The following is a 27,295-nucleotide window of genomic DNA, read 5'->3' on the forward strand; positions in this document are numbered from 1 at the left end:
TCCTGGGTAGCCAAACCGCGCAGATGTAATGGTTTACGTAAATTCCAAAGATAGACGATAAACGTTGGTACATGGTCTTTATTAAATAACGTGAGAATACACATAGAGAAAATAAGGTAGCACAAGAACAACTAGCTACGACGAAGGCGAGAGATGGACTCCCTTTAGAAATGAGCCAAGAATGTAACTTTCCTGGAACGGAAGTTCCAGCCCTGGGAACGACCCCTTTCCCACGACTAGCTTTAGTCCCAAGAGCTCCCCCCTGGACCGCTATCGTTGACACATAAATGCCCAACTAACTAAGAAATGAGATACCCGGAAATGCTTCTCGAATTGATGTTAAATACTTTACAAATGAATACCTTTAACTAGTGTTACTAGATGCCCAGTATAAGATAATGCCAGCCAGAACAAGCGAAATTCACCAAAAAACATAATTTCAGCAAAAATTCGCCGAAGATGTGATTTTCAACTTGAAAATTACGCCAATTTGTCGAATTCAATACCCTTAAAAAAAACACATACCGCAATGGCGTAAGGAAACACCCCCAAAGGTAATAATAAATCTAATAAACATGCGATCCGAGGAGGCGCCCACTTCTGGGAATCACGTACAGCGAGTGGCGCGTGCCAAGCGTGGCGAAAGTGTGCCAAGTTTAGCAGAAACTGTGCCAATAATGGCGGAACATTGTGCTACACTTAGCAATTTGATATGATCATCCCTTAGTTCTGGACTAAAAGCTCTTGTGAACTAAGTTGGGGTTAAAAAATCTGGATGGTCATGATGGTTTGTGAGGTGTGGTCCCCCCATCAGGTTAGTCTAGTCTTCCATCTCCATCCCTAGTTAAACATAGGAGACTGCGATTTCCTCATCATGGTAGTCAGGTGGAAAAGGCCGGAATTGCCTATCCCAATTCTTGCTAGGCCAAACCGCAGAGGGTGCCATCAGGGAGTGGAGACCTGCATGGTTAAATATATTTCCACGTAACGTCCAAATGCAAGTTAATATAAAGAGTCCAACCCATACTACGACTTCCCCGGCAAGCGCTGCGTTGAAGGTTTCATCAGCGTCTTCTCTGAAAAATTGGCAAGCTGGGGTACTACTTCGGAAGCATAGACAACCCCTCAGTGTAGAGTGCTGGAACGTCTGCTCAATGAAATGCCTAACGACCCAGTCGTTTATCGCTGAAGAATTGTTGCGTTACAACATATACATAATGTGCGTTTCAGAAACTCGAATAAACGGCATTGTGGAAGGCTCAGAGATTATAACTCCTGAGGGAGGCGCTTGTTTATCCTTTTTCAACTACGGGTCCCGTGATGGATCTGCGTATGGGGGAGTGGGCATCATTTTAAGCACCCTATCAGTGAAGTCACGTTTAGAGTGGGAACCAATCTCAAAAAGAGTAGCAAGAGCACGATTCAAAGGCCACCTATTTAACAAATCAGTTATTTTAGTTGATGCTCTAACCAGAGACGTACCGGAGGGCGAAACAGATCTTTTTTACCAAGTTCTAACTTGTACGCTTAAGAAAGTCCCAAAACGAGACCTTCTCTTTATTGGAGGCGACTTTAACGCCAGAATTGGGGGAAAAGTATCTAATGCTGAGTCTGCCATTGGCCATTTCGGTCTTGGAGCTAGATGTAGCAGGGGATCATGACTGCAAGTGAAAACGGCAAGTTACTCTCGAATACCGATATAATTTACCTCTGGAAGGAGCACTTTGACAAACTACTTAACCAGCACCAACTCTCCACAGCAATAGATGATAATCGGCGCTGCCATAATCCAAGTCGTAGCCCTGATGACCTGTAGGAACCAAACTCTCCCAGCAGTATTTACAATGACGTGATTTGGACACTATAATTAAACAAAGAAGACTCCGATGGTTCGGCAATACACTCCGCCGCCCACACCACACCTTTGTCAATAAAGCCCTCAGATATACACCTCTTTCGGGATGGAAAAAGCGACATGGGGGGAAAAGAAAACGTGGCTCACCTGTATAAAGGCTGACCAAGTACGATATACTTTCATATATCGATATACGATATTTTATTATATATATATAAATATATATATATATATATATATATATATATATATATATATATATATATATATATATATATATATATATATATATTTATGTTTAAATCACAGTTTCTGTAATTGTTTATCCTCATTACTATTCCAAAATAACTTCACACACCTAAATCATAACTTCTTCACTATCAGTATGACTTCATTAAACGTTCGTTCATGGGGGCGTTAATTCGAGTTTCAGTATTTTTTGCAGTAAATTCTTTAGTTTTCAAAAAAAAATTCCATACATTTTTCCTGCACGATCTGGTAGTTGTTTTCTTTTTTTCCGGAATTTTTAAGCGGCTGAGCTTACAGTCACGCCACTGCCTTCCGTCCTAAACCAAATAAGTGGGTACATTAGGATTCGAACTCTCGCCCTATCGGACAAATCCTAAATCCAGCGTAGAGCGCAACCAACTCCGCTGCGACAGCCGTACTACTAAATTCTAAATACTTCTGGAGTATGTGTATACCTGTTAATTCGAGTTTCAGTATTTTTGGAGTAAATTCTTTAGTTTTCAAATTTTTCCATACATTTTCCCCAAACGGTCCGGCAGTTGTTTTCTTTTTTTTTGAATTGTATGCGCCATTTTTTTTTTAAGTGGCACATTTTATGAACAAAATAAATACTGAAAAATGTGAATTTTGAAAACATTTTTAACCAAATAAACAACGACACATTTTAAACACGTCATATTTTAAACAACTTCACATTAAAACAACGTCACATTTAGGCTATGAAATAAACAACGTCACATTTAGGCTCACAAATCAACAACGTCACATTTTAAACAAGTCAAACTTTAAACAACGTCACATTTAGGCTGCCATAGCAGCACTATATGCAATTAGGCTAGAAATTTAACAGATACATAGTGAAGCAGCCACGTCCCTCTAACCCCCCGAAAGACTAATGTTACATTTTTAACAGTTTTTCTTAGTAAAATATTAAAGGGAGAATTGCACAACTTGACAATCTTATACACAAGTCTCATCGAGATTTCCCCCGACATCAGTACAGAATGGCCAAATTGAACCATTTGCACCATTTTGGCGCTTTTTTGGTGCGGTTGCGCATCGTATTTTTCAAATTGGCGCATTTTTGGAGGGGGAAATCGTTCATTCGGTATATTTTCACTAGAAAAACAGAGCTTTCGGCACATTTTCACTCTTATAACAGCTATCCTTTAAGCCAGACAACTGGCAACACTACATTAGTATGTCCGTTTTGATTAACAGTGAATATGATACTAATTTTTGCAACTATTTTTTTTCTTTTAATCCGTTCCTTGCAAATACAAAGACAATTAGTCGGTTAAACATTACTTTTAATTTAAGCAATTTATTTAGTTTTGGGGCAGTTGGGGCCCCCTATCAATTTTTTCACTTTGAAAGAGTAATTCATTTCCTTATTTTCGGTCCATTGAGTCCTCTCCTATCTATCTACAATCATCAGTTCTATATAATGAGGCCGAGAAAAAAAACCCATAGGGGATATATCGCTCAACATTAGGGCTACACTGCCACGTAGACTTTTCAGAATAAACCTTCAGAATAAATCATGCAAAATATTAAGAATAATCTTTAATCCAAAATTGAATGACTGAGAATCAACTTCGATTATCTGATTGCTTTTAGTCGAATATAGTCGATTATATTTTTTCCCTTAATATTTTTCATGAATCTTCAGCTGATTGAAATTACAGACCCCTGAACATAAAATGTTCGAATAGATGAAATTGAGGTGGTAATCAGATGTCGTAAGGAAGACGAAGAAGTGATTTCTTTGTGAGACCGTACTGGTCATATAATGGATATGGTGAATCTAATTTGTATTGAACGGCTTTAATTAGAGCTTTAACTAATTGAGCTTTAATTAATTAGAAAATAGCAAGAGATAAATATTGTCGAAAGCAATCAAGAAAGGCAAGAACTACACGGGCGGAGAGAGAGGACGGAACTAAAAGCTATTTCTTTGCCACTGAAGATCAACAACACTCTTAAGCTCTGCAACACACGCAGCACTCCTTAGCAACGCACGTCTATCAACGACCGTCTTTTATCTGTTACGCCTTTCATTGGCCAATACACCAACACTTGTAAAAGAATGACTCTTGAAAGAAAGTTAGGCAGCACTCTAGAATGGGATTTCCTCACCTTGAGGGGATTGGTTTTTCTTGGAACTCCAAGAATCCTATTGAAGACCTTCAGGGCCATGATAGGTTTAGCCAAGATTAAAATGCCCCCCGCATTGACAAAAATCCCTAAATTGCATTAGCCCCACAAACCTGTTAGAGCTGAACCCCCCCCCCCCAAAAAAAAAAACATATTTGTGAAGTATCTGGCGTCCAAAATCCTAAAAAGTCAGGATTTTCGAGATACAAGAATAGCTTTCAGGAGAGAATATGCTCGTGACCTCATCAGTAAGTGAATGCATTACTTCCGCGTTTGAAAAAAAAAACGGATCATAGTCACCTCTGCAACAGATATTCAAAGATGGTTTTATATTAACTGAAGATGGAACCAAAAGATCTCCCCCCCCCAAAAAAAAAAAATATATTCGTGAACTAGATTGCGTCCGAATTCTTAGAAACCAGGACTTCCCGAGATACAAGAATAACTTTCTGGAGACTGCTCTAGTTGCGACCTGATTAATAAGTTGGTTATTTTTACACCTGAAATAAGAAGCGAGTCATTGCCATCCAGTAGGCGGCCAATTCTACTATGGTGCACAAAAACGCTTCAGCTAGAGAAATTCAAAAGCTGTTATGTGACATTTTCTGTTGAACTCAGATTATCAGTGTGTAAAGTCCCTTCCTGATTTAAATTATGTTAATAGTTTAACCTAGCTGTCAATATTTTTGTTACAACTTCCGCTTGTCACGGAATCCAAAGGATTTCCTTGAATATGTGTTTAACCAGAGTAATGTGAAAAGTGATTAGATTCCTAGAAAATATTCATAAACCCATAGAAAGATACGTATATATTGGTGTGTTGAGCCTTTGGAGAGAGAGAGTCGAACGTATGCATTGTACGTGATAAGTATGTAGAAAACCATGGCTTTGATATAAATAAAGACTGTTTTACATGAAACATCTATGGACTTGAATATCTAGCTCTGCAAATTAATGTACTAGTTTGTAAGGACCATTGAATGGACTGGTCCAACTCTTTAAAATTAAAGATAAAGCTTACAAGTGTATATACGCTTAAGCAATATCTATTGATTTGTTCAATCCGTTTTCTTCTACCTTACCGTTTTCTTCTATATTTAGAATTTTTAGCTTTCTCCAAAACGTTTTATATCCTTATCAGGTCTCAATTTCTTTGAAAAATTGAAAGTAAAAAAATAATCTAATTTTATAATGATACAAATTGCGAAAATAGCCACTAGCTTGCGTGCTAGCAGTATGCGCATAGCACCTTTGATTTCTTCAACATCCCCTTCAACACACGCTGAAAGTTTCAGCTTAATAACATCACCCATTCCTGTACCCCCTCCCCGCAGAAAACACTCCCCCCGTAGTAAATGCCCCCGTGGAAAATACCTCAGTAGAAAATAAGGCTTTCCAAATTTGAAAATTTTATTTGAGTTTTTTTTTGTATGTCCATAGGGGGAAGGAGTTTTGGTACTTGTGTATTATGGGCCACTGACTCAAGTTAACGCTGTGTAAAACTCGAGAAAAAACCGGTTTCTTCGTTATTTGTTTTCAGCTTAGCACGAGACAAGGCAAGACAAGACAGAATATATGGGAAACATATTTTGGGCTATATATTTGCACATAAGGGGGGAGTCAGGAAACAATTCTTTCTAGGTATATGACCACTAAAAAATAACAGAAGAATAGCGAGGTATCTGGAAATTTTGTTAACAAACTAACTAACTAAAAAAAAAATATATATATATATATATATATATATATATATATATATATATATATATATATATATATATATATATATATATATATATATATATATATATATATATATATAAAGTAAAAATCCCAGTGTTTTTTTTTTGAAGTGCTAGGTGTTAAGAACTAATATTAGCTGAATGTAGTGTTTCATTTAAGTGTTTATGATGATCACTGATCAAAGTTTATATTATTTGTGCCTTTCATTTACGTTATTTTACTGTGTCCATGGCAATATATTTGGCTTTAAAATGCACTCATCTATCTATCTATCTGATATGCAGATCTGCTATACTTTACCCCTCCCCCCTAATGTGCAAATATATAGCCCAAATTAATTTTTAAAGTAACGAGGAAATGAACGAAAAAACCGGTGTTTCTTAAATTTTACACAGCGTAAACTTGAGTGAGTTGCGCACAATACACAAGTGCCAAAATTCCTTTTTTATACAAAAAAGTGCCAAAAATCACAATACACAAATACCTTTACACAATTTGGAAAATCTTATTTTCCACGGGGGGTTATTTTCCGGAGGGGCGAGGGGTATTTTCCGTGTTGAGGGAGGGGGCAACCGCCGGTGGGGTAAACGCCTAGACCCTTGATTCTGCATCCTCCCCTCACACCACATCCGTCAATTTGCCAACAGAGAAACCCCAATAGTCATGATTCATTGCTCAACCGTTTAAGACCGTATTGCTTGCTATCGCCCACTCTATGAATTACGTAATGAAATGAATGACGATGGTTTATTGCTAAATTATCTGCATGCTGTGATATAATGAAAACTTTGTACAATCTGAAAATACAAGCCTTTCCCTAAATAAAACTCAACAACGGAAATCATTAGCTATTATTCCTCCAAAGTGATTTATGACTCAAATTATTCGTGATATGAGATTAAAGAAATAGTACAGTGGGGAAAAAGGACTGATTTAGGACTGGTGGCTTCTTCTTTTGCCAGTAAGTCAATTTTATCTATAACTAAGTTAAGATGGGCAAGAAAAAAAATAAAAGGAGTCGTCCAGATATTGATTCTAGCGAGGATATTGCCACAAGTACCCGAAATATGTCAGGAAATCGCAAAGATGATGGACATTATGCGTGAAACTCATAGCTCAGTCCAATCAATTGAACAGCGATTCATTGTAGTAGAAAATAGAATAAAAACAATTGAATCAGAGCAATTAGCCTAGGTCTGAATTCTCCGGGATTAAGTCTTGTACAAATGCTGTAGAAAATGACATTTCTTTGTTGAAAAATGATAATTTTATCCTGCAGTCAGAAGTTAAATATCTTAAAGAAAAGACCCTATGTACGTCTGATAGGCTTATGGAATGCAGTCTATGAGGATGAAGATCAAGCCAAACGTATGTTTACCGAGATATGTACGGATGGACTAAATTTACCAGTAATACCCCATTTTTCAGTTTTTGCAATAAAAAAGGATAAGAAATATTTTAAGGTTAATGTAAAAACCCGTGGAAACAAGATTGAAATCCTTAAAAATGGGAAGAAGCTTAAAGGAACAAATGTAGTTAACCAGGAAACATTTATTTGAGGGATGATGCCCCATTTTCTGTGAGAGAGGCAAGAAAAAAACTTCATGAAAAAAAATTATGTCTTAAACCGATGGGTATCATTTCATGGATATCAAACACAGTTTCACCATACCTTCAGTTTGAACGTCCGGGTGGTACGAAAGTGAAGTTTTCGTTTGATGAATGGATTGAGGAACTAGCACATAAGCCTCCTCCCTCCACAGCTTCCAGAGGTGTTAAAAAATGTGTGTTTTATTGAATGTGTTTAGTTAACTTATTGGTTAATTATCTTTTTTTTCGCTTGGTTTAATCAAATAGATATGGTAAAGTTGATAGTGATGAATTTGAAATGTTTGGGTTAATGATAATTTTTATTTTTGAGTAAATAATTTAAAATGTTTGTTAATGTGAAATTATTTTGAGTGGGTGGTAGCGGGCTGATGTCTTTTTTAATGGTTTTGCTTTGTGCCATTAAGATTGAAATAATTTTGTTTTTTAAATTGTATGTCCGCTTTGCCGGAATATATTTTTTTTTTTTTTTTTTGTATTTATCTAGGCCTAGATATATGTTTAGTAGATATTGATTTTTTTCGCCACCGCCACCCTCTACCGTCACATACATTAACTTTTATTGATGATGGTTAGAGATATCGTTTTTCCTCCTGGGAACAGCAATGTCCTGCAACTTGAAAGTCGAAGGGTTGATTTTCCAGCCAGTTTAATGAAAAGATAAATATAAATTTAGATATTAATGCTAATGAGATTTTCACAAATGAACCATCAAGGTATATTTTTAAAGAAGAGATACTACCCTTGCATTGTGACAGGGGCCATTTTGGCGTTAACATTTTTCATTAGAATTGTCAGGGATTGAATTCTGCGCATAATTTTTTTTTTATCGGAATTAATAAATACTAATGTCTTTCAGGTGATCGCTTTAACTTAAACGTGGTTAAATGATAATAACTCGCAATTACTACATATCCCTGGTTATAATTTATTTGTAAGGAATCGCGAGTATTACCAACATGGAGGCCTTCAGCCCCCCAACTGTACCTTCTAATCCCTGTACGTTTTAAGGTTCGAACTTGTGACTCAGCCTCTTTAACTCTTTAGAAAACGTAGTTTTTTTCAAATAATTTTTGCTATAGAATAAAGGAACTAACGGTAAACCCGACTAATGAAACATTTTCACTTTTTGCTGATGACACAACAGCCATTAGCACAGCTAAGACAGCGGAGCTGCTACAGATTTCCATGAAGGAATCAGTTAATAGAATTACAGCATGGTTGAGGGTAAATAAATTAAGGATTAACATGGCCATGTCTAACTTTATTATTTTCTCGCGATCATCAAACTTTTACCCATGGATCAAGGAATTAGATATGCCCAATGGCGTTATAAAACGGACTGCGTCTTTTAAATACCTTGGGATTGTAATAGATGAAACTATCTTTTCAGGAACATGTTACTTTAACTAGCAAAATTCTGGCAAGAAATCTCGGTATAATGAAGAAACTCCAACATTGTTTTCCCAAGTCTGTCCTTCGCCATCTTTATTTTTCTTTAATACACCCGTATATACTTTATTGTTCAAGCATTTGGCTTTCTACTTTTTCTTCTACCCTAAAACCAAGAGTCCTACAAAATCATGCAGTAAGAATTCTAGCCGGTATATCTCCATCTGTTCGAGAAATTTACCCAACTTTAAAAGTTTTGCCGGCTGCAGGCCTTTGTGAATTCTATGTATTGTGGTTTATTTTTGGACTGCAGCAGGATGTTCAGCCTCGTTGTTTTGGTGATTTATTGTCCATTAGGTCTACTGTTCATTCTCATGATACAAGGGGTAGCGCGGACTTCTGTGTACCTAGAGGTATATCTTCCCGTTCATGTTTTTCTGTTCTTTATAGAGGTACGCGGAAATGGAATAGTTTGAACTTTGAATAGTGATATTAAGACTATTGGTGACCCCAATATTTTTAGAAAAATCATTAAGGAACTGCTTTTTGCTGAATATGAGTTTTGACTGATTAATTGATTTATTTATTGTGGGGTTTTTGTTGATATGCTGTTCCCAGAGGATGTATAATATATGATACTATTTTGTATTTATTGTTTAGTGTGATGGTATTAGTGGTGTCGGTGGCCAAGTGTTTTTTGTTTTAAGGATTTTGTTTACTCTACCTCCCCCACGGACAAGCTTTGCTTTTTAGGGGAGGCAGCAATAATTTTTTGTTGATATGTTGTTTTTTTTCAATAAATCCTTCTTCTTCTTCTTAAAACTCTCGCGGAGGGTGGAAGGAACAAGTCAATTACATGCTTCAAGGTTATAATAATTTCAAAATACTAGGCCTCCACGTAAATTGAACTATTTCTGCCAATTACCAAGGATGTGAATGACCTTCCATTCTGGCGTGCGTCATTTGAGCCTACTGCGTATACAATATCTAAACGTCATCAACCTCTTTAGTTTTGCCAAAATGACATAGATAAATCATGTTTGGAAGCTAGGACTTTTTAAGCATTGTTAATCCCGTCGTGTGACCAGTCCTGACGTTTTGAAATATCTTTCTTAGAATCGTAGTGAGATAAATCAAAAAAACTAGCAACCATAAATCGATTCTATCAATTTGCCATACCTCCCCCGTGATCAACAGAACTGATTGCAATTACGATACTTATGTATTGTAACGACCATACTCAAGAAGTCAAGTTAGATTAATCATAATGAAATATACCAAAGTATGATGAAAATACAATACTTCAGTAACAAAATTACGGAAACTACAACAGAGAATTATGGGAAAAGGGCCGCCCAGAACACATTATATTAAATACCTAGTTTAACCAAACCAACTCTATATATTGACAATCTAATTAAAATATACCTACATAGTAGTTTATCTCACTCAGGCTAAGCTAATTATCTCCGAGTGGACACAGAGAAACCAGTTTTAGAGAGGATCAAGAACAACAGTGCGGTCGCTATAATACACAAGTGCCGCAATTACTATTAGTGAGCTGAAAACTTACTGCAGCACAAAGCCACCTTAGACCAACAAAGCTGCGCACACTTCTCTTCCAACCTAATCTATCCCAAGCTTCCCTCTTTACACCCCTCCAAGAAGCTCTGAATTTCTCTTAATTCATTTGAAAGCCAAAAATTACAAAAATGAATTGCATTATGTTTATTGAACGCAGAGCTTTCAGCAATTATGTGCCGGGTGACGCCAGCCAAATGTGACAGAATTGTGCCAACCGTGCAGTGTGATGGAAATCCGCGACACACGCGGCGTTCTGAATACTAGGTGGCGGAAAATGGGTATCCCTTCGCAGTGCTGAATAAAAACAAAATCATCAAAGGTGTTAGATCTGGGCCACTTTATGCACAGCAAAGACAACATGATTATTGCGCCTGTGTAAGCGAGATTAACTAGGAAAGACAAACGGTGGAAATTCGATTTTTTTAGATAAGATTGTCTTTTGACAAACCGCATAATAAATCAAATTAATTGAATTCCCCCAATAGATAGCATATAGTTCGTGTAAGGCCAAAGGTTTTAAAACTAACGTTCTATTTTGGCACTCAATTGGTCGTATCCCTGTTTAGCCCTACAACTTACTTATTAAAAATTTGGTATTATTTTTTAATACAACTTTCTTTTTATTACTTACTTATTGCAATTAATAAGAGCGCTTCCCGGAAGTTTACCGATGGGGGTGGGGGCCAGTAAGACCAAGGTTTAAAGGTAATATTTCTTATTTTTCTTACTTGACACATCTGAATGTCTTTTGGGAAAAAGGGATCATCTCCCCTCCCCTTCCAGGCTGCATTCAGGAATTAATCTCCCTTTCATCGTCGCTGGCTGCGTAACTGTCATAAATTATAGTAAATAATGCATGTCATAAATAATAAATGTGAAATGTTATGTGAATTTTTTAAATGGGACCTATTGTTAGCGAAATATGAACTGTCTAGTCACTCTTTGCATAAACTTGAAGTGTAAAATCGTGTTTTACAAACTTGTAATCCTAGATGTAGGTAAGGGATTGGGAGGAATCTTCCAAACGGACCAAGAAGTGGCGCTGGTTTTGTCTAGGGCGGCGGTTAACAAAGTGTTGATCACGACCCAGTCGCGCGGCTCGTGAAAATTTTCGCCAGTTGGCAATAAATTATGTAAAAACACGGAAAAAAATATTTATGTATTATTTGTTTTTCATCAGTTAGGCATTAGGCATAGTGAATCCCCGACGACATCTATGTAAATCACCTGATTTTCTTCACTCGGAAAAAAGCAAGGTTTACTTCATTTACTAAAACTTCCAACTGAATTTTAAGTGTTGATTTTTTAATTAACTAAATCAGCATTGCCGGTTGGGACTTCATAGTCGGGTGTAGCATCCTTTTCTTTTCTTATATTTTGTATTTTTTGTTCATAAAGTAAGCAACCAAATAATTGATTTTTACTAAAATACAAAATTTGCTTCGTAAATATTTGGAGCTTTAACTACAACTCCACATCAGAGACGTATTCAGGGAGGGGGGGGCACTCACAAAACCACAAATTTTCTCGAATTTCTGGGCACTTTACCAATGCCAAAAACTCTAGCTTCAGACAGAAACAATATTTTCTCATTCTAGCAAACCTTAGAGTATTTGACATTCAAACCATCATACTATCAGTGAAAAGATCTACTTATCAGTTCAGTAGTTATCAATAAAAAAAAACTAAATACAAAGCATATCTAGGTAGACATCTTTGCGTAGACATGTCTGTTCAGACATTCATGTCTGAGAAGCCAAGCGTTCACACATGAATTCCGGTGATGGCTGAAAAAAATACAGGCAAAACGTTTTTTTATACTATATAATCGGTAATTGTCCGTAAAAAAGCAACCCATCGTTGATTTTTAACTCAGGGAAGACTCACGTGATGTTGCACAACGGCAACTTGAACACAACTTGAATCTAAGCGAGTATTTCTGACGGGGTAGGTAGGTATAAGTACACAGTAGGTTTCATATAAAGTACCAAGGACATTCAAATAATGAAATTGTCGGCCTCCTCTACCCATTCAGGTCTTTCCATACCTGGAAACCGCAATTTTCAAAAAAATTTCTTTTGATTGTTTCAAAATTACGAAGCTTTTACAGAAGGATTATGTTTTTCGTCAGTGTTGCCGTTTTGAATCATGAAAATAATTAAGCAATATTAATCAGTTAAATTTGACGACGCTTTTCGTTCGTAAAAATTCAAACATTAACATCTTTTTATTCCCAAAGACAACTGCACCTTCATAGCTGCAAGAGCTGCAACTTCTTAAGCTGCTTAAATCTTAAGAAAACTTAAGAAATTAATGTTTTGACTCGTTCTCACAACTCTTTTTTTAAACAATAAAAAAAAATTAGCGTAAAGAGCGAGACGTTGAGGAGGGGACATCACCTTTCATATACGGAATAATTTCTGTTCCTTTTAATTTTTAATGTCACTCCTTACTTTCAGCTAAAAAAACCTTGTTTTTTTATTTAATTACAACGCTAAGGAAGTTCTACCAGCCTCCCCTGTAGGGAGGTATGACTGCTATTGTATACGATATTAAACACTCTTGAAATAGTTTTCAAAAAAAAAGTAAAGAACTTCATTAAACCAAAAATGAGCCGAAACAAAGTAAAATAAACTTCGAAGCGTAAAAGTACCACAAATCACCATCAATAAATAGACGAAACCTAAAACGAACAGAAAGTAATCGGGTCAAACTCAGTACGAGCAGAAATTAACATGAGTTGAGCTGACAACCCCCGTGCCTTTTCAAGACCAAAAAATAGTATGCACTTTACTGAAAAGAAATATATCTAAATATTTTCATGGTACTTGTTAATTAAACGAAAAACAGTCAACAATTACGCTTAGGTTAGGTCTCAGAAAAACAGTTTCATAGCCACAAAGACAAATTACGGGTGACAGAATACATTGAACTTGTATAATTTGGGCTATATATTTGCACATTAGGGAGGGTGGGGGTTAGAATAGATTAAGATTAGGGGTTTCCAAATACTTTACGACCCCCACCCCCCTAATGTGCAACTATATAGACGAAATTATATTATTGTCTAAACTAAAGGTTATATGAAAGTTATATTTAATTAGAATTAACTTAACTTAACTTCTTTTGTCTGTTTCGTTTAATTGACAAGTACAGTTTTCACTTTTTTGACTTTAATCAATCAAAAGTGATTCAGCATATGTATATTAACCGTCAATCCACATTCATCTGTTTTTGTAACCTTCCTTCAGATAGCTTTTTTTTATCATCCATCACCTTGTTAGTGGAACTTACTACTATGCAGTCTATGCTCCTAGTGTGGGAATACGAGAAACTACAACCTCCGTAGTCTGTCTCGCAATCCTGGCAAACTGAAGAGAATTGCCTCGTGGAATAGTATCGATTGTTCTACCCTTCCCCTTGACATATGGTACTACTTCAAAAGGGAGAGATTTATTGTCAAAGACAGGTTTCGCAACTAATGTCTTACTAGACAATAAAACATGTCAACTCCAAAATATATTAATCTCTAGAATAAAATTGAGCAATTGCGAATTCGTAATTATTGCAGCTTAGGCTAATTGCTAAAAGTTAATAAATTAAACTGAAAATATATAAAGTATTCCGACACAGACTTTACAAAAAAAAAGCTTAGCCTCCCCCAAAAACAGAAATTTATCCTTCCCCTAAACAATACACCGTAATTTTTTCCGTTTTGAACAAAATTCCTCCGTTTTATTTATGTATTCTCCAATTCTCCCCCTCCATAAATTGCTAATGACAATCTGAGGGGTCATCTACTCTCCATCTTAGTGAGTGTCCATTATATATTGGAGTTATATTTGTTCCACCACACCATGCCACACATGATCTACTTTTGCCACGCGTAACTGTATACCAGCTGGTACGAAGAATTTTTGAAATTAGATGACCCCTAGATAACAACATAATGAGGGTATTCTGTCTCCTTGTTGGCTAGAAAAAAAAACACCATTCAGCAGAATTGTGACCTTTATTCGTTTATTACCCCTCTCCCTCAGGACCGAGCATCTGCTCCCCGTAACTAACAACCGTCAAGATGATTATTGATATCCCTTTAAAGAGGGGAGGGGGTCGTTTGATTCGTGATGTTTTAAGCAACTGGTATTCCCCCTTCTGGACTATTTTTTAAATTGAAAAAGGATAATCAGCTATAGAATTTTTTAAATCAAAAAAATTACGTAACCAATACAAATAAGTTCTGAGACCACACTGGCTGACAACAGCCCGTTCTATATTCAATTGACAACAGTAGCAATATTCAGCCTGGTAATCTGCCATGGAAAGGTGCCATGGAACGTAAAGTGGGCAAATAACACCGGAAGGAACATAAAGGAATCAAAGTATAACTTAGATTACTACTGCAATGGCAACAGAGCCTGTTGGACGGCATGGACGAAAAAAAGGAGAAAAACTGTAACCTATACTCTCTTGTGGAGATTGGAAACCCAACTACCTATACAAAGAGAAATACTCGCTTCTGGTGCCAACGTATAAAGTCAAACGATTATTTTCAAACACTTCGCGGCAACGAACTGTAAGTAAGGAGCACAGTTTATATATTATCCAGTATGATCATTCTCTATCTCACCCATTATAAAAACCAGGACCGGGGTGCGAGTGCTCCGGAGAACGTTTTTGCAGATATAAACATAAGCGGCATCAGATCTTTTCACGAGTAGACAAGTCAGACGCAAAACCAATCGGAAATAAGTGGAAACCCACTATTACGAATAATGCACTTTGTAACCATTTCTCATTGATAGACGCAAACACATTGATCCATAAGTGAAGAAATAAGTGGGAGGAGCTTTTTGTTCGCACCGAGAACGAAGACCAGAAATGATCTGCGATAAACTTACTGGATAATTCTATAAACTGTGGTAAGGAGCGACCCGGCTAAATAGTAACCGCAATACTAAAAAAACGCAATTTTGATACCAATAGATACATCAAAAGAATCAAATTTTTATGCTGATTTCAGAAATATAAGTTTCATAAAGTTTAGTGTTGCCAATCAAAAGTTATGAGCCCGAGAAAATTTGCCTTATTTTCAAAAAAAGGGGGAAACACCCCTAAAAATGATAGAACTTTAATGAAAATCACTTCATCAGATTCAGCGTATCAGAAAACCTAACTATAGAAGTTTCGAGCTCCAATATGCAAAAATGAGGAATTTTGCATTTTTTGCCAGAAGAAAGATCACGGATATGTGTTTATTTTTATTTTATTTTTTTTCCATGGGTGATCGTATCGACCCAGTGGTCCTAGAATATCGCTGGATGGCTCATTCGAACGGAAACTAAAATTTCTAGAGCCCTTTTTAAGTGACAAAAAATGGAGGGTAACTAGGCCCCCTCCCACGCTCATTTTTTCCCAAAGTCACCTCATCAAAGTTATAAGATAACCATTTTATTCAGCGTGGTCAAAAAATACAATAACTATGTCTTTGAGGATAACTTAATCCCACACCGTCCTCGGGGAAAGGTCTACGAGTTATGCCCTTTGCCCAATGTTGACATATAGTATTGGCTATTGGGAAGCATACCGAAGTTTTCCGGGGGGATGTTTCTGATATTTGGGGGGGGGAGTCGGGGCTGACGTTTGAGGATCTTTCCATGGAGGAGGCTTTCAAGGGGGAAGGGACATTGTTATTAAGGGGGCGCCGGATTTCCCAGCATTATTTAAAAAAGACGAGCAGATATTAAATAAAAAAAAAACTTAAAACGAACAAAAATTATTACGTATATGATTGGGTTCACCCCCTAGTCATTACCTCGCTCTTTACGCTAAAGTTTTTTTGTACTTTTGACAGAGCTATCTACTCTAATTATCGGGCCATTCTTAAAGAACTGTAACAAAATTTTAATTTTAGCGTAAAGAGCAAGGTATTGACTAGGGGGCGAACCTGCTAATATACTTAATAAAAATACGAATATAGAAGTTCGTTACGTAATTACGTATAAGCATTTATTTCGTAAATTACGTCAGATCAAAAATTTCGAGAAAGCCACTTAGCCAAAATAGCCAAACTTCAGCGCTCTTTGCGCTGAAGTTTCACTCTGTCTCACAACTTTATTTTTTAAAACAATAACAAACTTTAGCGTAAAGAGCGAGGCGTTGAGGATGGGACATCCCCGTTCATATACGGAATAATTTCTGTTAATGTCGCTCCTTGCTTTCAGTTAGAAAAAAACTTGTTTTTTTAGTTAATTAAATAAAAAAAACAAGTTTTTTAAACTGAAAGTAAGGAGCGACATTAAAACTTAAAACGAACAGAAATTATTCCGTATATGAAAGGGGCTGTCCCCTCCTCAACGCCTCGCTCTTTACGCTAAAGTTTTTTATTGTTTTAAAAAATAAAGTTGTGAGACAGAGTCAAACTTTAGCGTAAAGAGCGAGGCGTTGAGGAGGGGACCGCCCCTGTCATATACGGCATACGTTCTGGGCGGTTTAAGTGTTAATGTCGCTCCTTACTTTCAGTTTAAAAAACTTGTTTTTTTTTATTTAATTTCTGATCGTTTTTTAGTTAATGCAGCTTTTATTTGCATAAAAATTTTACTTTTCTTTTGCTAAATGGATGTCTTTACAAATTAACTTACGTAACTAACTTCTATATTCGTATATTTTTCTTCTAGCAAAAAATACAAAGTTGCAGATTTTTGCAGATATGAACTTGAAACCTATGTAAGAGAGTTTTCGGATACGCTGGATCTGAAGTTGTGATTTTAATTCTCATTAAAATCAATCCAATTATAATGGATTTTTCCCCCCTATTTAAAAAATCGAGTAATTTTTACCAGATTGGTCTCATTTGATGAGTAATACTACACTTAATAAAATTTATATATTTAGGATCAGCATTATAAACACATTCTTTTCATACATTTATTGACATCAAAATTTCGTTTTTAAAAGTTTCGATTACTATTGAGCCGTATCGCTTGTTTTTTTATTGTTTTTTTTTATTATGTATATGTTATTACTTATATGAAGGGGTTCTCCCCTTAGTCGATACCACGCTCTTTACGTTAAAAGTTAAAAAATATTTTTATTCACGAACCCCTGAATCAAAAAGGCCGTTTAATTATAATATAGAGCTCTTTTGAAAGCACTAAAAAAAATTGTAGCATAAAGAGAGAGGTATAGACTTCGGGGAGAACCCCCTCACATACGTTATAATTTCTGTTCGTTTTAAGTTCTAATATTCCTTCTTACATTTCAGTTGAAAAAACTTGTTTTTTTTTATTTAATTTCTGATCGTTTCTTAAATAATGCTTGGAAATCCGGCGCCCCCTGCATCGAACTATCTCTTACCCCAAAGACACATCCTCCACGGCCCGCGTCTCCCGCGTCCTGGGCGCCGCGGGGCCCCCCTCCAGAAAAAATCCTTCCTGAAAATGGTTGTATACTTCCCAATAACCAATAAATAATGCTGGCAAGTCCGGCGCCCCCTTCATGGCAATTTCCCTTCCCCCATGAAAACTTCCTTCATGGAAAGATCCTTCCATATAGCCCCCGACTCTCTCCTTCCCCCACCTACCAGAAAAAATCCCCCCTGAAAACGTCTGTAGACTTCCAAATAACCAATAATGTAAACATTGGGTAAAGTTCATAACTTTCAGCCGTCCCCCCGGGGACTTTGGGGGATCAAGTCATCCTAAAAGACATTGTTTTCACATTTTCGACCATACTGAACAAAATGGCTATCTCAAAATTTTGATCGGGTGACTTTGGGAAAAAAATGAGCGTGGGAGGGGGCCTAGTTGCCTTCCATTTTTTTGGTCACTTAAAAAGGGCACCAGAACTTTTAATTCCCGTTCCAATGAGCACTCTCGCAATAATATAAGACAACTGGGTCGAAACGAACACCCCTGGGAAAAAAAAAAAAACAAACAAACAAATAAACACGCATCCGTGATCTTTCTTTTGGCAAAAAATGGAAAATTCCACATTTTTGCAGATAGGAGCTTGAAACCTATACGGTAGGGTTCTCTGATACGCTAAATCTGATGATGTGATTTTCATTAAGGTTCTATGACTCTTAGGGGGTATTTCCCCCTTTTTTCAAAAATCAGTCAAATTTGCTCAGGCACGTAAATTTTTGATGGGTAGGACTAAACTTCATGAAAGTTATATATTTGAAATCAGCATTGAAATCTGATTCTTTTGATATATCTATTGGTATCAAAAACCCGTTTTCTAGAGTTTCGGTTACCATTGAGCCGGGTCGCTCCTTACTTACAGTTCGTTACCACGAACTGTTTGATATCTTACTGAGACTAACCGGTTTTACAACATATCAAGAACAATAGTGTGGTCGATATAATACGTAAGTACCTATGTAGATCTTTACTTTGGATACAAGAAATTAGATTTTCGAGCTCAGTAAGAGACGTTCTATTGAAATCAAGTGTTTCAGTTCTTCAGCCAAAGAACCTTCAATTTTGATACCCCGGTTACCCGGATACCCGGTTTGATACCTTTAATTTTGATCAGTCTCAGATGCTCCATAAAATTCCTCAGCCTGTGCTCATTGATTCGAATCCAGCATAAAAATTTCATTGGAAAACGTATCTAATCACTTTTGTTTCAATTCCAAACACCCAAATTCCAGATAAATAAACAAAGGGTGCTGATTGGTTTTCTGAATTCAGTGCACAGTTCTATTGGGAATCAAAAGTTTCAGCACTTGAGCCGAAAGATTAAATTTTATTTCTCTATGGTGTTAGAGCCTTAGGCTCTTTGATAAGCCTTAATTTGCTCTAGATTCAATTTGAGGTCACTTAATGTGAAATCCTTTAATTTCAGAAAATGCATATATTGGGTCCTAACATCAGCTTTTGTAGTGGCGGTTCTAGCATCTCTTGTACCAAGGGCAAAATCTATATTAGCGCACCACCCCCCATGCCTCTCTCAAAATTATGAGGCCAAAATTTAACAATTGTCATTTATTAATAAAATTATTTTGAAGTAATTAATAATTTATTTTTTAATCAATTATTCAAATTATGTGACTATTAATATGTAATTATTTTTAATTTATTTTATTAATTAATTAAAAATTTATTAATAGTTTTCATGCATTAATGCGTGATCTACTTTGTTGTAATAAAAACAAAATTTCTAAAATTACAAATGGACATAGTCGTTATATTATTTATTTTAAATTTTTAGCCCCCAAAATTTTCAAACCCGGGGCAAGTGCTCTGCCTCATCTAAAACCGCCTCTGAGCTTTAAAAAGTATCAAACCCTCGATCCTGGAAAAACATTTGGCCCTTCTAAACGTTTAGACCCCGTGTATATTGCTAGGGCACTTCAATGGAGCCGTGAGAGGGGCAATAAGAGCATGAGACATGAGGTCTAATTCACTTCAAAAACATAAAACATTTACCGGATTCCATTGCTGATATAGGGAGAGGGGAACATACCCATTGAGGTGAATTTTTTGATTTGTTGGATGTTGAGAGAGCTAAAAAATGAACATAACTAGAATGAGAATTTTATCCCAAATCAAATATAACATTCATATTAACAAATATAACATTTATAAATATAACATATTCAAATATAACAAATAAAGTAAATAGCATTCTTTTGAATGTTATCTACTTCCTCAAAAAAAATGATGCTTTCTTTTATTTACTTTTATAATTATTTTCTTTTATTTTCTTTTATTTATTATTATTTTCTTTTATTTTCTTTATTATTTCCTTTTATTTACTTTTATTATGCTTTCTTTTATTTTTAGACGAGTGCCGTAGTTTTAATGATCACATTTCCTATTTTACAAGTACAAAATAGCTAAAAATGTTGAATTTCTTTAAAAATTCAAGAACTTTTTCTCCAAAAACGCTATTAAAATGTCGTATTTGTCTGTTATAAATCCATACTTATTGCATTGTGTAGTAGTTTGGTCGTCGGCGTTCACTAGCCAAGTTCACGAGGCGTTCACAAGGGGCAATCTGACCCTAGTACCCCCAATCACTTCTAAAGACAAAGAGGAGTACTCACTTTCCTGGCACTTCTGATGATTCCAGCACAGAGGTTTCTTCACATCATGGCTGAAGGGACATGTAGCAGGGCACGCGGGACAGGAGTTGGCATCTTTGTTGTCCTGTAAAACAAAACACGGTACTGTTTTGCTTAATGGTACACACCGCTATAGACTCCATCAAGAAAACTAGTCAAACGGGAGAGACAAATACCCAGTTATAATGGTTTATGAAACAAATTTGGGCTATATATTTGCACATTGGGGGGGGGGAGCGGGGGGGGGGGGGGGTTGAGCATAGCATATATTAAATACGTAGCCTAACCTAGGTACCTTCCCCCCTTAAACCCCCCAAAACAACAGGTTAAAGGTACTGGGGCATTACATGGGCATTTCTAAAAAGTCAAGTTTGGTTAATGCTAATGAAATAAAGTAGGATGAATATATAATAGTTTATAAACAAATTTGCGCTAAATATTTGCACATTAGGGGGATGGGGGGTAAAGCTTCGCATATATTAAATACGTAACCTAACCTCTGTACCTCCCCCCTTAAACCCCCCAAAACAACAGTTTAAAGGTACTTGGGCATTACATGGGCATTTCTAAAAAGTCAAGTTTTGGTTAATGCTAATGAAATAAACTACTACTACTATTAACAACTCACCGCAGGACCAAGCCGCCTGAGGCCAACACAGCTACGCACGCTCCTCCTCCACCCCCAATCTTTTCAAAGCCTCCTTTTTTACACCCGCCCACGAAGTTCCCATTTCCTTTAAATCTTTCTTTATGACGTCCTCCCACCCCAGACGGGGACGACCTGATTTCCGTTTAGCCCTAGACGGTTGGCCGAAAAGAACAATCTTCGGCAATCTGTCATCCTTCATCCGAACAACATGCCCTAGTCACCTCAACCTTTCTTTCATTATAGCCCTAGAGAGCGGTTTTTCGTATAGCCTATTGTTTGAAATACGGTCAGTCAGCCGGGTACCCAGAACAATCCTTAAGCAATTTCTCTGGAAAACATCTAGCAAATCTTCATCCGCTTTTCGGAGCGTCCATGCTTCAGAGCTATATTTGACCACTGTCATCACTGTAGCGTCTAATATTCTAATCTTAGTTTGCAGACTTATCTTCCTATTCTTCCAGACTTTTTTCAACTGTGAAAAAATACCCTAGCCTTGGCTATTCTACTTTTAACATCTTCACTGGTAGGATGAATATATAATAGTTTATAAACAAAGTTGGGCTATATATTTGCACATCAGGGGGATGGGGGGTACAGCATAGCATATATTAAATACGTAACCTAACCTATGTACCTTTCCCCCCAAACCCCATAAAACAACAGTTTAAATATTGTAAATTCAATGAGAGACCACGCTTTGCGATCAATACCAATTACCTGCTTTACATAAAGAAAGAAAAACGAGCAAAAATGGGGTTTTTATAGGCAAAATGAAGATACTGAAAAAACGAAGCGAATATTTCGAGAGGACAAACGCCTCTCTTCTTCAGCGCGAAACGAAACGATGTATCAATAAAAGCCAAAAATTAAAAAAATTAAAACCAAATACCTAACAACCATAAAAGCGAGTTATTCGCCAATATCCGCGATTTGCACAAAATCCAAAAAATATGATCTGCCATCGACGGATACTAGCGAGTTGTTCGCTAGTATCCGTCGATGGCAGATCATATTTTTTGGATTTTGTGCAAATCGCGGATATTGGCGAATAACTCGCGTTTATGGTTGTTAGGTATTTGGTTTTAATTCTTTTAATTTTTGGCTTTTATTGATACATCGTTTCGTTTCGCGCTGAAGAAGAGAGGCGTTTGTCCTATCGAAATATTCGCTTCGTTTTTTCAGTATCTTCATTTGGCCTATAAAAACCCCATTTTTGCTCGTTTTTCTTTCTTTATGTGATGTCAGGCCAATGTGGTTTAAGAAATTATCTTTACCTGCTTTACGGGTCTCAATGCTAAATTGCTATAGTCTATAGCGGTGTGTACCATTAAGCAAAACAGTACCCAAAACAGTATTGTATCCAACCACTAGAAAAATGTTGACGCAAAAATTTGGGGGGTAGAGGGGGGTTAATGCTGGCGCTTCACATTGACTTGATACATTATTCGGTACTCTTGCATTATATGGGTCTTTACAAGAAAATCAGTCACGAAAAACCCGTTTTTGACGGGTTAACCGCTATAGGATAATACAACAATAGCGTGGTTTTTATGACGTATACAATATTTAAACTGTCGTTTTTTTGTGGTTTAGGAGGAGGGTACTTAGGTTATGGTACGTATTTAATATATTCTGTGCTTTACCCCCCGACCCCTCCCCTAATATGCAAATATATAGCCTAAATTTGTTTCATAACTATAATATATTTTATTTCACTAGCATTAACCAAACTTGACTGTTTAGAAAGGCCCATATAATGCAAGACTACCCATTATTCTTTATATTCTATACACGTCTAAAAAGGTAAAAAAAATCCATGAAGCAACAGCCAGGTAATATCAATGGATTCTAGAACTGGTCACTTATTTGACTTAGAACCAGACTAAAGAACAAACCTGGTTGTGGCGTCATACGCAACAAATTTACCCAACAATCATGAATAGCTGGATACTGGAATAATAGAGGATGATATACTGGTTAATAAACGTGCCTAGATATCTTTGACAACTACTCAGGAGCAAAATAAAATCACCTACGGAACAAGTACTGACAAAACCTATCCTCTCCACACAAAAAAGTGACCCTTTGTATACCTATGCGAACCTGGCAACCAAAGTATAATCACCTACGGAACAAGTACGTCACTCGCCGCCTGAATCACGCTCTAGCATAATTATTGGCCGGAGCAAAGTACTTTGACTCGGAGCGATTAAGTAGTACAACATTTTGCGTCTAGAGGCACTGAAGTACGCGGGGTCACTTTTGGAGAGTTTTGTCAGTACTTTTTCCGTAGGTGATTATACTTTGGTCAGGAGTAACAAAAAAGCAAAGAAAAAGGGACGCCTCGAGCGTCGACTTTACAAGATGGCGTGAGCCAAGCTGGTGGAACTGTGTCAAGCGTTGTGTGGAATGTGCCACACCGAGGGGGACTGTGCAGCACACGTGGTTTTCGCGATACGTACACCAGGTGTGTAAAGTTAGCAGCCCCTCAGATAATGAAGAAGAAGTAGCAACAAGCAGTTTTTGAAAGGACGTAGAATAAATCAGATAGAATTGGAATACTGAGTTTGTTCTTGTCTCAAAAATAATCGTACCCGCGAGTCTGAGAGCCCCATGCGGAACACCAAAGGCAGGTTGGGAATGGGGTAGGTGTTATGCTTGGGAGATACTCTCGGCTCGATTTCCACGATTCAAACTAAGTCATCAGATTTAAAACTTCGTACTCTGCTTGATTAGAATACGGCCCCATTTCCAATATCTTTCTGACCCCTTGAGGCTTGCAATCGGTTAGTCTTGACGACTGCTCCTCTAATGTAAAAGGTACAATCCCGCCTTTTTCATGCAGGCTCCGAGGCATTAATTCATATGTACGTCGAGAGACAATAAGAATTACTGTAAGAATTAACTTTTAAGGAAGAAGCTAGCTAAAAAAAAAAGATTGCGTGTTCTTTTCTCAGCTGAAATGCATACATACGCTCTACAAACACATTCTCTACACCAAAACGGTGTATCTGAATAATCAATCATAAAACTGAATTTTCACCATATTCATCAGTTCTCCCAAATCAGCATGTATTCCCTAGATTTTTGCCACCGTCTAGCTTTAAAAAAAATACCTTTTTGGAGGTATTCTCACTGAAATAATGACGAACTTGTGCCCCTAGGTTTTGAAAAATGCATTTACGCCTAAATTTTCGTGAATTGACGCCACTAATTCACATTTAAATAGATTATGTGAATTTACTTCAGTTACTTACTTTGGACTGACTGTCCTCACCTTGATCTTTTGTTTAAGATCTATAATCAACATATAATGTACGCATTATGTATTTTTGATTACTATATATTACTTTTAAATTATTATTTTAATAAGTGATCCCATTATTTATTTTAGTATATTGTACCATTACTACATTTTACTATATTATTAGTTTATAATATTATGAAATTATTTATTATTTACAAATTTGCAGATTAGGAGTCTCGCTTATTACCCTTTATTTGCTTACTATTCATAGCACAATCAAGACAATTTCTTTTCTTTACTTTCATTTCTTCCTTAAGCTTTTCTTCAGTAGATACCTAAAATTTTAAAAGAAAACATTTATTTCAAGTGACGACAAATTATTTTGGGAAAAAACGCACTCGGTTACGCTTTTCTTCAATAGTGAGTCCCACGGCGTAAATTAAAAATAATAAATTGTTGTGGCAGAATTTCAAAAAAAAGAAACAATTTCGTTGTCGGCACTTTTGATCAAGAAGAAGTTGAAATCTTTTCCAAGAACAATTGTGGTTAATACACTATTTCATGCAGTGACAATTAACAACGATCAATCAAATAGTAACGGCGATGATTATGGTTCGCGGTCGAAATTCTACTATTTTGTAAAATAGAAATTCAGGCAAGTCTATCACATTTTACTTTGTGTTAAGACATGACTTTGGCTCCGTAGCTGCGTTTTTTTTTTTTTTACAGAATGTCAAAAGTTTAGACTCCAGGAAAAACACTTTTATGTCACATTTTTAATAAACCTAAATTTATGTTATTTTCAGATTCAAAGGGCAGTATCCCCTTAGGCCAAAACGTGAAATAGTTTCCGAGTTTCACGATAAATAGGATCAAACAGTTCGTGGTAACGAACTGTAAGTAAGGAGCGACCCGGCTCAATGGTAACCGAAACTCTAAAAAAAGGAATTTTGGTACCAATAGATACATCAAAAGAATCAAATTTTAATTCTGATTTCAAATATATAAGTTTCATCAAGTTTAATCTTACCCATCAAAAGTTACGCGCCTGAGAAAATTTGCCTCATTTTCGAAAAAAGGGGGAAAGACCCCCTAAAAGTCATAGAACCTTAATGAAAATCACACCATCAGATTCAGCGTATCAGATAACCCTATAGCAGAGGTTTCAAGCTCCTATCTACAAAAATGTGGAATTTTGCATTTTTTGCCAGAAGAAAGATCACGGGTGCGTGTGTATTTGTTTTTTTCCCCCAGGGGTAATCGTATTGACCCAGTGGTCCTAGAATATCATAAGAGGGCTCATTGGAACGGAAATTAAAAGTTCTAGTGCCCTTTTTAAGCGACTAAAAAAATAGAGGGCAACTAGGCCCCCTCCCACGCTCATTTTTTTCTCAAAGTCACCCAATTAAAATTTTGAGATAGCCATTGTGTTTAGCATAGTCGAAAACCTAATAAATATGTCTTTTACGATGACTTAATCCCCCACCGTTCCCAGGGGATGGGCTGCAAGTTATGAACTTTGCATATTGCTTACATTTTGTATTGGTTATTGGGAAGTATACAGACATTTTCAGGAATAATTTTTTTTCTGGCGGGGGGGAGGGGGGCGGAAGCCGGGGGGTACTCGGGAGAATCTTTCCGTGGAGGATGTTTCTTTGGGGTAAGGGAAATTTCTATGAAGGGAGCGCCAGATTTCCAAGCATTATTTAAAAAACGATCAGAAATTAAATTAAAAAAAACAAGTACTTTCAACTGAAAGTAAGAAGCAACATTAGAACTTAAAATGAACAGAAATTATTACGTATATGAGGGGGCTCTCCCCCAAGTCAATACTTCGCTCTTTACGCTACAGTTTTTTTTTAGTGCTTTCAAAAGAGCTATCTATTATAATTAAACGGCCGTTGTGATTCTGGGGTTTTTTAATTAAAAATTTTTTTAAATTTAAACGTAAAGAGCGTGGTATTGACTAAGGGGAGAACCCCATCATATACGTAATAACATATACGTAATAAAAAAAAACAATAAAAAAAACAAACGATACGGCTCAATAGTAAGCGAAACTTTTAAAAACGGAATTTTGATGTTAATAAATGTATCAAAAGAATGTGTTTATAATGCTGATTCTAAATATATAAATTTTATTAAGTTTAGTATTACTCATCAAAGGCTACGAGCCACAGAAAACTCACCTGATTTTTTAAAGAGGGGGGAAACATCCCCTAAAAGTGAAAAATTTTTAATGAAAATCACACCGTCAGATTCAGCGTATCAGAAAACCCTATAACATAGGTTTCAAGCTCATATCTGCAAAAATCTGCAACTTTGTGTTTTATGCCAGAAGAAAAATATACGAATATAGAAGTTCGTTACGTAAGTTAATTTGTAAATTACGTCAGAACCAAATTTAGAAACAGCCATTTAGAAAAAGAAAAGTAAAATTTTGATGCAAATTTTGTTTACTTATTCAATGACGGCGAGCCAAAATAAAAGCTGCATTAACTAAAAAACGATCAGAAATTAAATAAAAAAAAACAAGTTTTTTAAACTGAAAGTAAGGAGCGACATTAAAACTTAAAACGAACAGAAATTAGTCCGTATATGAAAGGGCTGTCCCTCCTCAACGCCTCGCTCTTTACGCTAAAGTTTGACTCTGTCTCACAACTTTATTTTTTAAAACAATAAAAAACTTTAGCGTAAAGAGCGAGGGGCTGAAGCGGGGACAGCCCCTTTCATATACGG

General features: G+C 36.4%; 2 protein-coding genes across 2 annotated transcripts in view; one reads left to right on the forward strand and one right to left on the reverse strand.

Annotated features, from left to right (window-relative positions):
* Positions 1 to 995: 995 nt before the first annotated feature.
* LOC148939108 (protein CFDP2-like) lies at positions 996 to 1,661 on the forward strand. Its single transcript, XM_089107316.1, has one exon. It carries the CDS (start codon positions 996 to 998, stop codon positions 1,659 to 1,661), a length of 666 nt encoding a protein of 221 aa, XP_088963442.1.
* Positions 1,662 to 1,736: 75 nt separating this feature from the next.
* Positions 1,737 to 27,295, reverse strand: part of LOC148939109 (insulin-like peptide receptor) — a 71,813-nt gene continuing 46,254 nt past the window's right edge. The window contains exons 6-7 of the mRNA XM_089107317.1: positions 20,643 to 20,745; positions 1,737 to 1,861 (exon numbers count right to left, since the gene is read on the reverse strand). Coding sequence (XP_088963443.1) covers positions 1,737 to 1,861; positions 20,643 to 20,745 — 228 coding nt within the window. The remainder of the gene's footprint in view (positions 1,862 to 20,642; positions 20,746 to 27,295) is intronic.

This window comes from Artemia sp. Qi Xiang Cuo, unplaced genomic scaffold, assembly GCF_049724085.1.
Source record: "Artemia sp. Qi Xiang Cuo unplaced genomic scaffold, ASM4972408v1 HiC_scaffold_22, whole genome shotgun sequence".
NCBI lineage: Eukaryota > Metazoa > Arthropoda > Branchiopoda > Anostraca > Artemiidae > Artemia > Artemia sp. Qi Xiang Cuo.